General features: G+C 47.3%; 1 protein-coding gene across 1 annotated transcript in view; it reads left to right on the top strand.

The window, feature by feature from the left end:
• Nucleotides 1–13,738, top strand: part of LOC127917913 (multiple PDZ domain protein-like) — a gene marked incomplete at its 3' end in the record, with an annotated part of 83,268 nt that overhangs the window by 49,534 nt on the left and 19,996 nt on the right. The window contains 4 exon segments of the mRNA XM_052501032.1: nt 544–742; nt 6,702–7,085; nt 7,307–8,656; nt 11,393–11,587. Of these exon segments, the coding sequence (XP_052356992.1) occupies nt 544–742; nt 6,702–7,085; nt 7,307–8,656; nt 11,393–11,587 (2,128 nt within the window).

The raw sequence follows: 13,738 nt of genomic DNA, 5'->3' as shown, positions 1-13,738 counted from the left end.
TGTTGTAGTGTGACTACAGGTATATGTGTTGTAGTGTGACTACAGGTATATGTGTTGTAGTGTGACTACAGGTATATGTGTTGTAGTGTGACTACAGGTATATGTGTTGTAGTGTGACTACAGGTATATGTGTTGTAGTGTGACTACAGGTATATGTGTTGTAGTGTGACTACAGGTATATGTGTTGTAGTGTGACTACAGGTATATGTGTTGTAGTGTGTTGTAGTGTGACTACAGGTATATGTGTTGTAGTGTGACTACAGGTATGTGTGTGTGTGTGTGTGTGTGTGTGTGTGTGTGTGTGTGTGTGTGTGTGTGTGTGTGTGTGTGTGTGTGTGTGTGTGTGTGTGTGTGTGTGTGTGTGTGTGTGTGTGTGTGTGTGTGTGTGTGTGTAACAGGTCTGACAGTGAGTGCTACTACAGGTATGTGTGTGTGTGTGTGTGTGTGTGTGTGTGTGTGTGTGTGTGTGTGTGTGTGTGTGTAACAGGTCTGACAGTGAGTGCTACTACAGGTATATATGTGTGTGTGTGTGTGTGTTAACAGGCCTGACAGTGAGTGCTATGAAGGACGGCTCAGGGATGTTGATCCGGTCAGTGGTCCGTGGAGGGTCTGTCTGTCAGGACGGGCGGCTGGGCGTCGGGGACACTATCCTGGCTGTTAACGGAGAACCCACCACCAACCTGACCAACGCTATGTGCAGAGCCATGCTGAGGAGACACTCTGTTACAGGTTCAAATATGAGGTAACACACACCTACAGTCTACTTACTGTATGTATAGACATTCACACCAGCCACCAACCTGACCTGACCAACACTGGAGCTGGAGTCGTGATGCAGAGGAGCTCTGTTATAGGTCCAGATAGGAGTTGACCAGGACACACCCTCAGAACCAAAACGCTGAATCCACACTCTCCTGTCTTTCCTAGTCCTTTAATGTCCAGTATCTTCTAATATCCAGTATCCTTTAATATCCAGTATCCTTTAATATCCAGTATCTTTTAATATCCAGTATCCTTTAATATTCAGTATCCTTTAATATCCAGTATCTTTTAATATCCAGTATCCTTTAATATCCAGTATCTTTTAATATCCAGTATCCTTTAATATCCAGTATCCTTTAATCTCCAGTATCTTTTAATGTCCAGTATCATTTAATGTCCAGTATCCTTTAATGTCCAGTATCCTTTAATGTCCAGTATCTTCTAATATCCAGTATCCTTTAATACCCAGTATCCTTTAATATCCAGTATCCTTTAATATCCAGTATCTTCTAATATCCAGTATCCTTTAATATCCAGTATCCTTTAATATCCAGTATCCTTTAATATCCAGTATCTTCTAATATCCAGTATCCTTTAATATCCAGTATCCTTTAATATCCAATATCCTTTAATATCCAGTATCCTTTAATATCCAGTATCTTCTAATATCCAGTATCATGTAATATCCAGTATCATTTAATGTCCAGTATCATTTAATGTCCAGTATCATTTAATATCCAGTATCATGTAATATCCAGTATCATTTAATATCCAGTATCCTTTAATATCCAATATCCTTTAATATCCAGTATCCTTTAATATCCAGTATCCTTTAATATCCAGTATCCTTTACTTTAATATCCAGTATCCTTTAATATCCAGTATCATTTAATGTCCAGTATCATTTAATATCCATTATCCTTTAATATCCAGTATCCTTTAATATCCAGTATCATGTAATATCCAGTATCATTTAATGTCCAGTATCATTTAATATCCAGTATCCTTTAATACCCAGTATCCTTTACTTTAATATCCAGTATCCTTTAATATCCAGTATCATGTAATATCCAGTATCCTTTAATATCCAGTATCCTTTACTTTAATATCCAGTATCCTTTAATATCCAGTATCATGTAATATCCAGTATCATTTAATGTCCAGTATCCTTTAATATCCAGTATCCTTTAATATCCAGTATCATTTAATATCCAGTATCCTTTAATATCCAGTATCATTTAATGTCCAGTATCATTTAATATCCAGTATCCTTTAATATCCAATATCCTTTAATATCCAGTATCTTCTAATATCCAGTATCTTCTAATATCCAGTATCCTTTAATATCCAGTATCCTTTAATATCCAGTATCCTTTAATATCCAGTATCCTTTACTTTAATATCCAGTATCCTTTAATACCCAGTATCCTTTACTTTAATATCCAGTATCCTTTAATATCCAGTATCATGTAATATCCAGTATCCTTTAATATCCAGTATCCTTTACTTTAATATCCAGTATCCTTTAATATCCAGTATCATGTAATATCCAGTATCATTTAATATCCAGTATCATGTAATATCCAGTATCATTTAATATCCAGTATCATTTAATATCCAGTATCCTTTAATATCCAGTATCCTTTAATATCCAGTATCATTTAATGTCCAGTATCATTTAATATCCAGTATCCTTTAATATCCAGTATCCTTTAATATCCAGTATTATCTGTGTTGTCCATGGTCGTTAAGTTAGTATAGCTGAATGTATTATAATCACACAGGTGTCTGCTGACCCTCATTCACCAGCTCCATCACATCATCATTACAATATGTTTGTAATGACCAGCTCCATCATTACAGTATGTTTATAATGACCAGCTCCATCATTACAGTATGTTTGTAATGATCAGCTCCATCATTACAGTATGTTTATAATGACCAGCTCCATCACATCATCATTACAGTATGTTTGTAATGACCAGCTCCATCATTACAGTATGTTTGTAATGACCAGCTCCATCATTACAGTATGTTTGTAATGATCAGCTCCATCATTACAGTATGTTTATAATGACCAGCTCAATCACATCATCATTACAGTATGTTTGTAATGACCAGCTCCATCATTACAATATGTTTGTAATGACCAGCTCCATCATTACAGTATGTTTGTAATGATCAGCTCCATCATTACAGTATGTTTATAATGACTCCATCAGCTCCACATCATCATTACAGTATGTTTGTAATGACCAGCTCCATCATTACAGTATGTTTGTAATGACCAGCTCCATCATTACAGTATGTTTGTAATGATCAGCTCCATCATTACAGTATGTTTGCAATGACCAGCTCCATCATTACAGTATGTTTGTAATGATCAGCTCCATCATTACAGTATGTTTGTAATGATCAGCTCCATCATTACAGTATGTTTATAATGACCAGCTCCATCACATCATCATTACAGTATGTTTGTAATGACCAGCTCCATCATTACAGTATGTTTGTAATGACCAGCTCCATCATTACAGTATGTTTGTAATGACCAGCTCCATCATTACAGTATGTTTGTAATGACCAGCTCCATCATTACAGTATGTTTGTAATGACCAGCTCCATCATTACAGTATGTTTGTAATGACCAGCTCCATCATTACAGTATGTTTGTAATGACCAGCTCCATCATTACAGTATGTTTGTAATGACCAGCTCCATCACATCATCATTACAGTATGTTTGTAATGACCAGCTCCATCATTACAGTATGTTTGTAATGACCAGCTCCATCATTACAGTATGTTTGTAATGACCAGCTCCATCATTACAGTATGTTTGTAATGACCAGCTCCATCATTACAGTATGTTTGTAATGACCAGCTCCATCATTACAGTATGTTTGTAATGACCAGCTCCATCATTACAGTATGTTTATCATGACCAGCTCCATCATTACAGTATGTTTGTAATGACCAGCTCCATCATTACAGTATGTTTATAATGACCAGCTCCATCACATCATTACAGTATGTTTATAATGACCAGCTCCATCATTACAGTATGTTTGTAATGACCAGCTCCATCATTACAGTATGTTTGTAATGACCAGCTCCATTATTACAGTATGTTTGTAATGACCAGCTCCATCATTACAGTATGTTTGTAATGACCAGCTCCATCATTACAGTATGTTTGTAATGACCAGCTCCATTATTACAGTATGTTTATAATGACCAGCTCCATCACATCATCATTACAGTATGTTTGTAATGACCAGCTCCATTATCACAGTATGTTTATAATGACCAGCTCCATCACATCATCATTACAGTATGTTTGTAATGACTAGCTCCATCACATCATCATTACAGTATGTTTGTAATGACTAGCTCCATCATTACAGTATGTTTGTAATGACCAGCTCCATCATTGCAGTATGTTTGTAATGATCAGCTCCATCATTACAGTATGTTTGTAATGATCAGCTCCATCATTACAGTATGTTTGTAATGACCAGCTCCATCATTACAGCATGTTTGTAATGACCAGCTCCATCATTACAGTATGTTTGTAATGACCAGCTCCATCATTACAGTATGTTTGTAATGACCAGCTCCATCATTACAGTATGTTTGTAATGACCAGATCCATCATTACAGTATGTTTGTAATGACCAGCTCCATCATTACAGTATGTTTGTAATGACCAGCTCCATTATTACAGTATGTTTATAATGACTAGCTCCATCACATCATCATTACAGTATGTTTGTAATGACTAGCTCCATCACATCATCATTACAGTATGTTTGTAATGACTAGCTCCATCACATCATCATTACAGTATGTTTGTAATGACTAGCTCCATCATTACAGTATGTTTGTAATGACCAGCTGCATCATTACAGCATGTTTGTAATGATCAGCTCCATCATTACAGTATGTTTATAATGACCAGCTCCATCATTACAGTATGTTTGTAATGACCAGCTCCATCATTACAGTATGTTTGTAATGACCAGCTCCATTATTACAGTATGTTTATAATGACCAGCTCCATCACATCATCATTACAGTATGTTTGTAATGACTAGCTCCATCACATCATCATTACAGTATGTTTGTAATGACTAGCTCCATCATTACAGTATGTTTGTAATGACCAGCTCCATCATTGCAGTATGTTTGTAATGACTAGCTCCATCATTACAGTATGTTTGTAATGACCAGCTCCATCATTGCAGTATGTTTGTAATGACTAGCTCCATCATTACAGTATGTTTGTAATGACCAGCTCCATCATTGCAGTATGTTTGTAATGACCAGCTCCATCATTACAGTATGTTTGTAATGACCAGCTCCATCATTACAGTATGTTTATAATGACCAGCTCCATCATTACAGTATGTTTGTAATGACCAGCTCCATCACATCATCATTACAGTATGTTTGTAATGACCAGCTCCATCATTACAGTATGTTTATAATGACCAGCTCCATCATTACAGTATGTTTGTAATGACCAGCTCCATCACATCATCATTACAGTATGTTTGTAATGACCAGCTCCATCATTACAGTATGTTTGTAATGACTAGCTCCATCACATCATCATTACAGTATGTTTGTAATGACCAGCTCCATCATTACAGTATGTTTGTAATGATCAGCTTCATCATTACAGTATGTTTGTAATGACCAGCTCCATCATTACAGTATGTTTGTAATGACCAGCTCCATCATTACAGTATGTTTGTAATGACCAGCTCCATCATTACAGTATGTTTGTAATGATCAGCTCCATCATTACAGTATGTTTGTAATGACCAGCTCCATCATTATACAGTATGTTTGTAATGACCAGCTCCATCATTACAGTATGTTTGTAATGACCAGCTCCATCATTACAGTATGTTTGTAATGACCAGCTCCATCACATCATCATCATTACAGTATGTTTGTAATGACCAGCTCCATCATTACAGTATGTTTGTAATGACCAGCTCCATCATTACAGTATGTTTATAATGACCAGCTCCATCACATCATTACAGTATGTTCATAATGACCAGCTCCATCATTACAGTATGTTTGTAATGACCAGCTCCATCATTACAGTATGTTTGTAATGACTAGCTCCATCACATCATCATTACAGTATGTTTGTAATGACCAGCTCCATCATTACAGTATGTTTGTAATGATCAGCTCCATCATTACAGTATGTTTATAATGACCAGCTCCATCACATCATTACAGTATGTTTGTAATGACCAGCTCCATCATTACAGTATGTTTGTAATGACCAGCTCCATCATTACAGTATGTTTGTAATGACCAGCTCCATCATTACAGTATGTTTGTAATGACCAGCTCCATCATTACAGTATGTTTGTAATGACCAGCTCCATCATTACAGTATGTTTGTAATGACCAGCTCCATCATTACAGTATGTTTATAATGACCAGCTCCATCACATCATTACAGTATGTTTATAATGACCAGCTCCATCATTACAGTATGTTTGTAATGACCAGCTCCATCATTACAGTATGTTTATAATGACCAGCTCCATCACATCATTACAGTATGTTTATAATGACCAGCTCCATCATTACAGTATGTTTATAATGACCAGCTCCATCATTACAGTATGTTTATAATGACCAGCTCCATCACATCATTACAGTATGTTCATAATGACCAGCTCCATCATTACAGTATGTTTGTAATGACCAGCTCCATCACTCATCAGTATCCATATCTCTCTCTCTCTCTCAGTATGTTTGTAATATCCATCTCTCTCTCTCTCTCTCTATCTCTCTCTCTCTCTCTCTCTCTCTCTCTCTCTCTCTCTCTCTCTCTCTCTCTCTCTCTCTCTTTCTCTCTCTTTTTTTCTCTCTCTTTATTTCTCTCTATCACCTTTCACTCCACAGTGTGACATTCATCCCTTCGTTTCTGGTAGAGGAGCACCGTGCGTCCATGGCCCAGCAGCCTCTGTCATCCATCATGGTGGACGGCCCCTCACCCTGCCCCCTGACACCCTCCCCTACCCCCTGGAGGTCCAACCCCTACCCCTACCCCCCCTGGAGGTCCAGCCCCTTCCCCTACCCCCTGGAGGTCCAGCCCCTTCCCCTACCCCCCCTGGAGGTCCAGCCCCTTCCCCTACCCCTCCTGGAGGTCCAGCCCCTTCCCCTACCCCCCCTGGAGGTCCAGCCCCTTCCCCTACCCCTCCTGGAGCCCCAGATACAGCCTCAACAGTCCCAACTCCAGGTCCAGCTACAGCCCCAAGGCCTCAAGGCCCTTATCTACCCAGACCTGTAGTATCAGCTACAAGTACAGCTCCAGCCTCAACCCCAACTAAAGGCCCACCCAGACCCCCACCCCCAGACAAGAGGTAAGATCCCGTCTTGAAACTGTGAAACAAATAACAATGAACATAAAGCCCTAACTCCAACGCTTACCCCAGCTCTAACCTCAACCCTTACCCCAGCCCTAACCTCAACCCTTACCCCAGCTCTAGCCTCAACCCTTACCCCAGCCCTAACCTCAACCCTTACCCCAGCTCTAGCCTCAACCCTTACCCCAGCTCTAGCCTCAACCCTTACCCCAGCTCTAGCCTCATTCCTTACCCCAGCTCTAGCCGCAACCCTTACCCCAGCTCTAGCCTCAACCCTTACCCCAGCTCTAGCATCAACCCTTACCCCAGCTCTAACCTCAACCCTTACCCCAGCTCTAGCCTCAACCCTTACCCCAGCTCTAGCCTCAACCCTTACCCCAGCTCTAGCCTCATTCCTTACCCCAGCTCTAGCCTCAACCCTTACCCCAGCTCTAGCATCAACCCTTACCCCAGCTCTAGCCTCAACCCTTACCCCAGCTCTAGCCTCAACCCTTACCCCAGCTCTAGCCTCAACCCTTACCCCAGCTCTAGCCTCAACCCTTACCCCAGCTCTAGCCTCAACCCTTACCCCAGCTCTAGCCTCATTCCTTACCCCAGCTCTAGCCGCAACCCTTACCCCAGCTCTAGCCTCAACCCTTACCCCAGCTCTAGCATCAACCCTTACCCCAGCTCTAGCCTCAACCCTTACCCCAGCTCTAGCCTCAACCCTTACCCCAGCTCTAGCCTCAACCCTTACCCCAGCTCTAGCCTCAACCCTTACCCCAGCTCTAGCCTCAACCCTTACCCCAGCTCTAGCCTCAACCCTTACCCCAGCTCTAGCCTCAACCCTTACCCCAGCTCTAGCCTCATTCCTTACCCCAGCTCTAGCCTCAACCCTTACCCCAGCTCTAGCCTCTCAACCCTTACCCCAGCTCTAGCATCAACCCCAGCTTACCCCAGCTCTAGCCTCAACCCTTACCCCAGCTCTAGCCTCAACCCTTACCCCAGCTCTAGCCTCAACCCTTACCCCAGCTCTAGCCTCAACCCTTACCCCAGCTCTAGCCTCAACCCTTACCCCAGCTCTAGCCTCAACCCTTACCCCAGCTCTAGCCTCAACCCTTACCCCAGCTCTAGCCTCAACCCTTACCCCAGCTCTAGCCTCAACCCTTACCCCAGCTCTAGCCTCAACCCTTACCCCAGCTCTAGCCTCAACCCTTACCCCAGCTCTAGCCTCAACCCTTACCCCAGCTCTAACCTCAACCCTTACCCCAGCTCTAACCTCAACCCTTACCTCAGCTCTAACCTCAACCCTTACCTCAGCTCTAACCTCAACCCTTACCCCAGCTCTTACCTCAACCCTTACCTCAGCTCTAACCTCAACCCTTACCCCAGCTCTAGCCTCAACCCTTACCCCAGCTCTAGCCTCAACCCTTACACCAGCTCTAACCTCAACCCTTACCCCAGATCTAGCCTCAACCCTTACCTCAACCCTTACCTCAGCTCTAGCCTCAAGCCTTACCCCAGCTCTAACCTCAATTAGCCTTATAGCTCCACCTCAACCCTACACTGAGTCTTATAGCTCCACCTCAACCCTACACTGAGCTTTATAGCTCCCCTCAACCCTACACTGAGCCTTATAGCTCCACCTCAACCCTACACTGAGCCTTAAAGCTCCACCTCAACCCTACACTGAGCCTTATAGCTCCACCTCAACCCTACACTGAGTCTTAAGGCTCCACCTCAACCCTACACTGAGTCTTAAGGATCCAACTCAACCCTACACTGAGCCTTAAAGCTACACCTCAACCCTACACTGAGTCTTAAGGCTCCACCTCAACCCTACACTGAGTCTTAAAGCTCCACCTCAACCCTACACTGAGTCTTAAGGCTCCACCTCAACCCTACACTGAGTCTTAAGGATCCAACTCAACCCTACACTGAGCCTTAAAGCTACACCTCAACCCTACACTGAGTCTTAAGGCTCCACCTCAACCCTACACTGAGTCTTAAGGCTCCACCTCAACCCTACACTGAGTCTTAAAGCTCCACCTCAAGCCCTTTCTCAAGTCTCAGCTTCAGACCCAGAAAGCAAACTGACGACCGTCGTCAGCCTGCAGACGCCCGGCCCGCCACAATGAGTCACTGGAGAGTGATGAGCCTCTCTCTCCTCCCCCTCCCTCTTCCTGCCCCTCTCTTATAGCTCCCTCCCCTTCTCTCTTGTCTCCTCCCTCTGAGTCTCTCTTCTCCACCTCCCCCTTCTCTTCTTGTCTCTATCTCTCGCTCTTCTCCCCTCCCTCTCTCTCTCCTCCCCCTCTCTCTTCCTCCCCTGCCTCCCCTCTCTGCTCCCCTCTCTCCTCCTCTCTCTCCTCCCCCTCCCTCCCCTCTCTCTTCCTCTCTCTCCTCCCCCTCCCTCCCCTCTCTCTCCCTGAGCTTTCCTCTGCTCCTCTCTCCCCCCACCTCAGCCCCTCCTGGGCTCTTCCTCTCTCCTCCATTTAAATGAACCTCCCTGTTAAAAAGTTTATTTTTGTGGAATATCTTTCCTTCTCCCCTCTCTCCTCCCCTCCCTCCCCTCTCTCTTCCTCTCTCTCCCTCCCCCTCCCTCCCCTCTCTCACCTCCCCTCTCTCCTCCCCCTCCCTCCCCTCTCTCTTCCTCTCTCCTCCCCCTCTACCTCCCTCTCTCTCTTCCCTCTCTCCCCCCTCCCTCCCTCCCTTCTCTCCTCCCCCTCCTCTCCCTCTCTCTCTTCCTCTCTCTCCTCCCCTCTCCTCCCCCTCCCCTCTCTCCTCCTCCCCTCCCCCTCCTTCCCCTCTCTCCTCCCCTCTCTCCTCCCATCTCTCCTCCCCCTCCCTCCCCTCTCCCTCCCCCTCCTCCCACAGCTCTGGTCCCCCTCCCTCCCCTCTCTCCTCCCCCTCCCCCTCTCTCTCCCTCCCTCTTCCTCCCTCCCTCTCTCTTCCTCCTTCCCTCCTCTCTCTCCCCCCCCCTTTTCTCTATCTCCCTCCCCTCCCCTCTCTCTCTCTGGTCCCTCTCTTCCTCCCCTGCCTCCCTCCCCTGCTCCCCTCCTCCCTCTCTCTCTCCTCCCCCTCCCTCCCCTCTCTCCCCTCTCTCCCACCTCCACCCTCCCCCTGTCTCCCTCCCCTCTCTCTTCCCCCCTCTCTCTCCCCTCCCCTCTCCTCCCCTCTCTCCTCCCCCTCCTTCTCCCCTCTCTCTTCCTCCCTCTCCTGGTTGGTCTCCCTCCCCTCTCTCCTCCCTCTCCTCCTCCCCCTCCCTCCCCTCTCTCTTGATCTCTCCTCCCCCCTCCCCCCCTCTCTCCTCCCCCTCCCTCCCCTCTCTCTTCCTCCTCCCTCCCCCTCTCCCTCTGTCTCCTCCCCCCCTCCCCCTCTCCTCCCTCTCTCCTCCCCCTGGTCAGGCTCCCCTCTCTCCCTCCCCTCCTCCCACCCCTCCCTCCCCTCTCTCCTCCTCCCTCCCTCCCACATCCCAGGCTGCCAGGCCCTCCCCCTCTCTTCCTCTCTCTCTCCCACTCTCCTCCCCTCTCTCCTCCCCCTCCCTCCCCCTCACCCTCCTCCCTGTCTCTCCTCTCAGGCCCACACACACACACCAGTTTACACACACACACACACATCAGGCTGCCAAACCCTCCCTCCCCTCTCTCCTCCCCTCTCCTCCCCTCCCTCCCACACACCACCCCTCCCTCCCCTCTCTCTTCCTCTCTCTCTCTCTACTACTGTAACATGTTGTAATTCTCTCCACTCTACAGACTCCTGCTGTGTAGATATGTGGCTATCACTCATTATAATGGGCTTATTACCACACACACACACGCATGCACGCACGCACGCACGCAGCCACACCTTTTGCCTTGATGACAGCTTTGCAACCTCTTGGCATTCTCTCAACCAGCTTCATGAGATAGTCACCTGGAATGCATTTAAATGAACAGGTGTGCCTTGTTAAAAGTTCATTTGTGGAATATCTTTCCTTCTTAATGTGTTTGAGCCAGTCAGTTGTGTTGTGACAAGGTAGGGGTGATATACAGAAGACAGCCCTATTTGGTAAAATACCAAGTCCATATTATGTCAAGAACAGCTCGAATAAACAAAGAGAAACGACAGCCCATAAATGAATATATATTTCTCTACCTGTATAAATGTTCATATTTATATATGTATCATAACGAATAACGTTATAGGCTACAGAATATTAAAAATGAACATTTGACTGTTTATTAAGCATGTGATCTTTTTTCCCTGTAGCCTAATCCCTAAACCCCCACCCTCACCCGTACCAATGAAGGAGAGGAGAGGTTTGGATGGAGTGAGAGAGGAGGAGAAGAAAGTGGAGAGGAAGCGAGAGGAGGAGGAGGAGGAGGAGGAGGTGAGAGAGGAAGAAGAGAGAGAGGATGAGATGTTGGTTTATCCTACTAACCTCAGTTGGGCTCAACCTAGAAGGTTAGTAAACGTTGCTGTCCTTCTTTATAGTCTAACGCTGTAGTACACAGTTAATACACAGACGTTGTGACACTCGCGCACGCACACACACCACCCCTTCACCCTGTTTACCTCTGTCTCTCCCACAGCGGCTGGTTGGTCAGGCTGCCAGGCCCACACACCACCCCTTCACCCTGTTTACCTCTGTCTCTCCCACAGCGGCTGGTTGGTCAGGCTGCCAGGCCCACACACCACCCCTTCACCCTGTTTACCTCTGTCTCTCCCACAGCGGCTGGTTGGTCAGGCTGCCAGGCCCACACACCACCCCTTCACCCTGTTTACCTCTGTCTCTCCCACAGCGGCTGGTTGGTCAGGCTGCCAGGCCCACACACCACCCCCTTCACCCTGTTTACCTCTGTCTCTCCCACAGCGGCTGGTTGGTCAGGCTGCCAGGCCCACACACCACCCCCTTCACCCTGTTTACCTCTGTCTCTCCCACAGCGGCTGGTTGGTCAGGCTGCCAGGCCCACACACCACCCCCTTCACCCTGTTTACCTCTGTCTCTCCCACAGCGGCTGGTTGGTCAGGCTGCCAGGCCCACACACCACCCCTTCACCCTGTTTACCTCTGTCTCTCCCACAGCGGCTGGTTGGTCAGGCTGCCAGGCCCACACACCACCCCTTCACCCTGTTTACCTCTGTCTCTCCCACAGCGGCTGGTTGGTCAGGCTGCCAGGCCCACACACCACCCCTTCACCCTGCGGCTGGTTGGTCAGGCTGCCAGGCCCACACACCACCCCCTTCACCCTGTTTACCTCTGTCTCTCCCACAGCGGCTGGTTGGTCAGGCTGCCAGGCCCACACACCACCCCTTCACCCTGTTTACCTCTGTCTCTCCCACAGCGGCTGGTTGGTCAGGCTGCCAGGCCCACACACCACCCCTTCACCCTGTTTACCCCTGTCTCTCCCACAGCGGCTGGTTGGTCAGGCTGCCAGGCCCACACACCACCCCTTCACCCTGTTTACCTCTGTCTCTCCCACAGCGGCTGGTTGGTCAGGCTGCCAGGCCCACACACCACCCCTTCACCCTGTTTACCTCTGTCTCTCCCACAGCGGCTGGTTGGTCAGGCTGCCAGGCCCACACACCACCCCTTCACCCTGTTTACCTCTGTCTCTCCCACAGCGGCTGGTTGGTCAGGCTGCCAGGCCCACACACCACCCCTTCACCCTGTTTATCCCTGTCTCTCCCACAGCGGCTGGTTGATCAGGCTGCCAGGCCCACACACCACCCCTTCACCCTGTTTACCTCTGTCTCTCCCACAGCGTCTGGTTGGTCAGGCTGCCAGGCCCACACACCACCCCTTCACCCTGTTTACCTCTGTCTCTCCCACAGCGGCTGGTTGGTCAGGCTGCCAGGCCCACACACCACCCCCTTCACCATGTTTACCTCTGTCTCTCCCACAGCGTCTGGTTGGTCAGGCTGCCAGGCCCACACACCACCCCTTCACCCTGTTTACCTCTGTCTCTCCCACAGCGGCTGGTTGGTCAGGCTGCCAGGCCCACACACCACCCCCTTCACCCTGTTTACCTCTGTCTCTCCCACAGCGTCTGGTTGGTCAGGCTGCCAGGCCCACACACCACCCCCTTCACCCTGTTTACCTCTGTCTCTCCCACAGCGGCTGGTTGGTCAGGCTGCCAGGCCCACACACCACCCCTTCACCATGTTTACCTCTGTCTCTCCCACAGCGTCTGGTTGGTCAGGCTGCCAGGCCCACACACCACCCCCTTCACCATGTTTACCTCTGTCTCTCCCACAGCGGCTGGTTGGTCAGGCTGCCAGGCCCACACACCACCCCTTCACCCTGTTTACCTCTGTCTCTCCCACAGCGGCTGGTTGGTCAGGCTGCCAGGCCCACACACCACCCCTTCACCCTGTTTACCTCTGTCTCTCCCACAGCGGCTGGTTGGTCAGGCTGCCAGGCCCACACACCACCCCCTTCACCATGTTTACCTCTGTCTCTCCCACAGCGGCTGGTTGATCAGGCTGCCCCATACCCTATAACGACATCACAATACCCTATAACGACATCACAATACCCTATAACGACATCACAATACCCTATAACGACATTCCAATACCCTATAACGACATCACAATACCCTATAACGACATC

The sequence above is a fragment of the Oncorhynchus keta genome, unplaced genomic scaffold (assembly GCF_023373465.1).
Source record: "Oncorhynchus keta strain PuntledgeMale-10-30-2019 unplaced genomic scaffold, Oket_V2 Un_contig_12389_pilon_pilon, whole genome shotgun sequence".
Lineage (NCBI taxonomy): Eukaryota > Metazoa > Chordata > Actinopteri > Salmoniformes > Salmonidae > Oncorhynchus > Oncorhynchus keta.
Note: the sequence above shows the minus strand (reverse complement) of the source record. Positions and strands in the feature narration are given on the sequence as shown.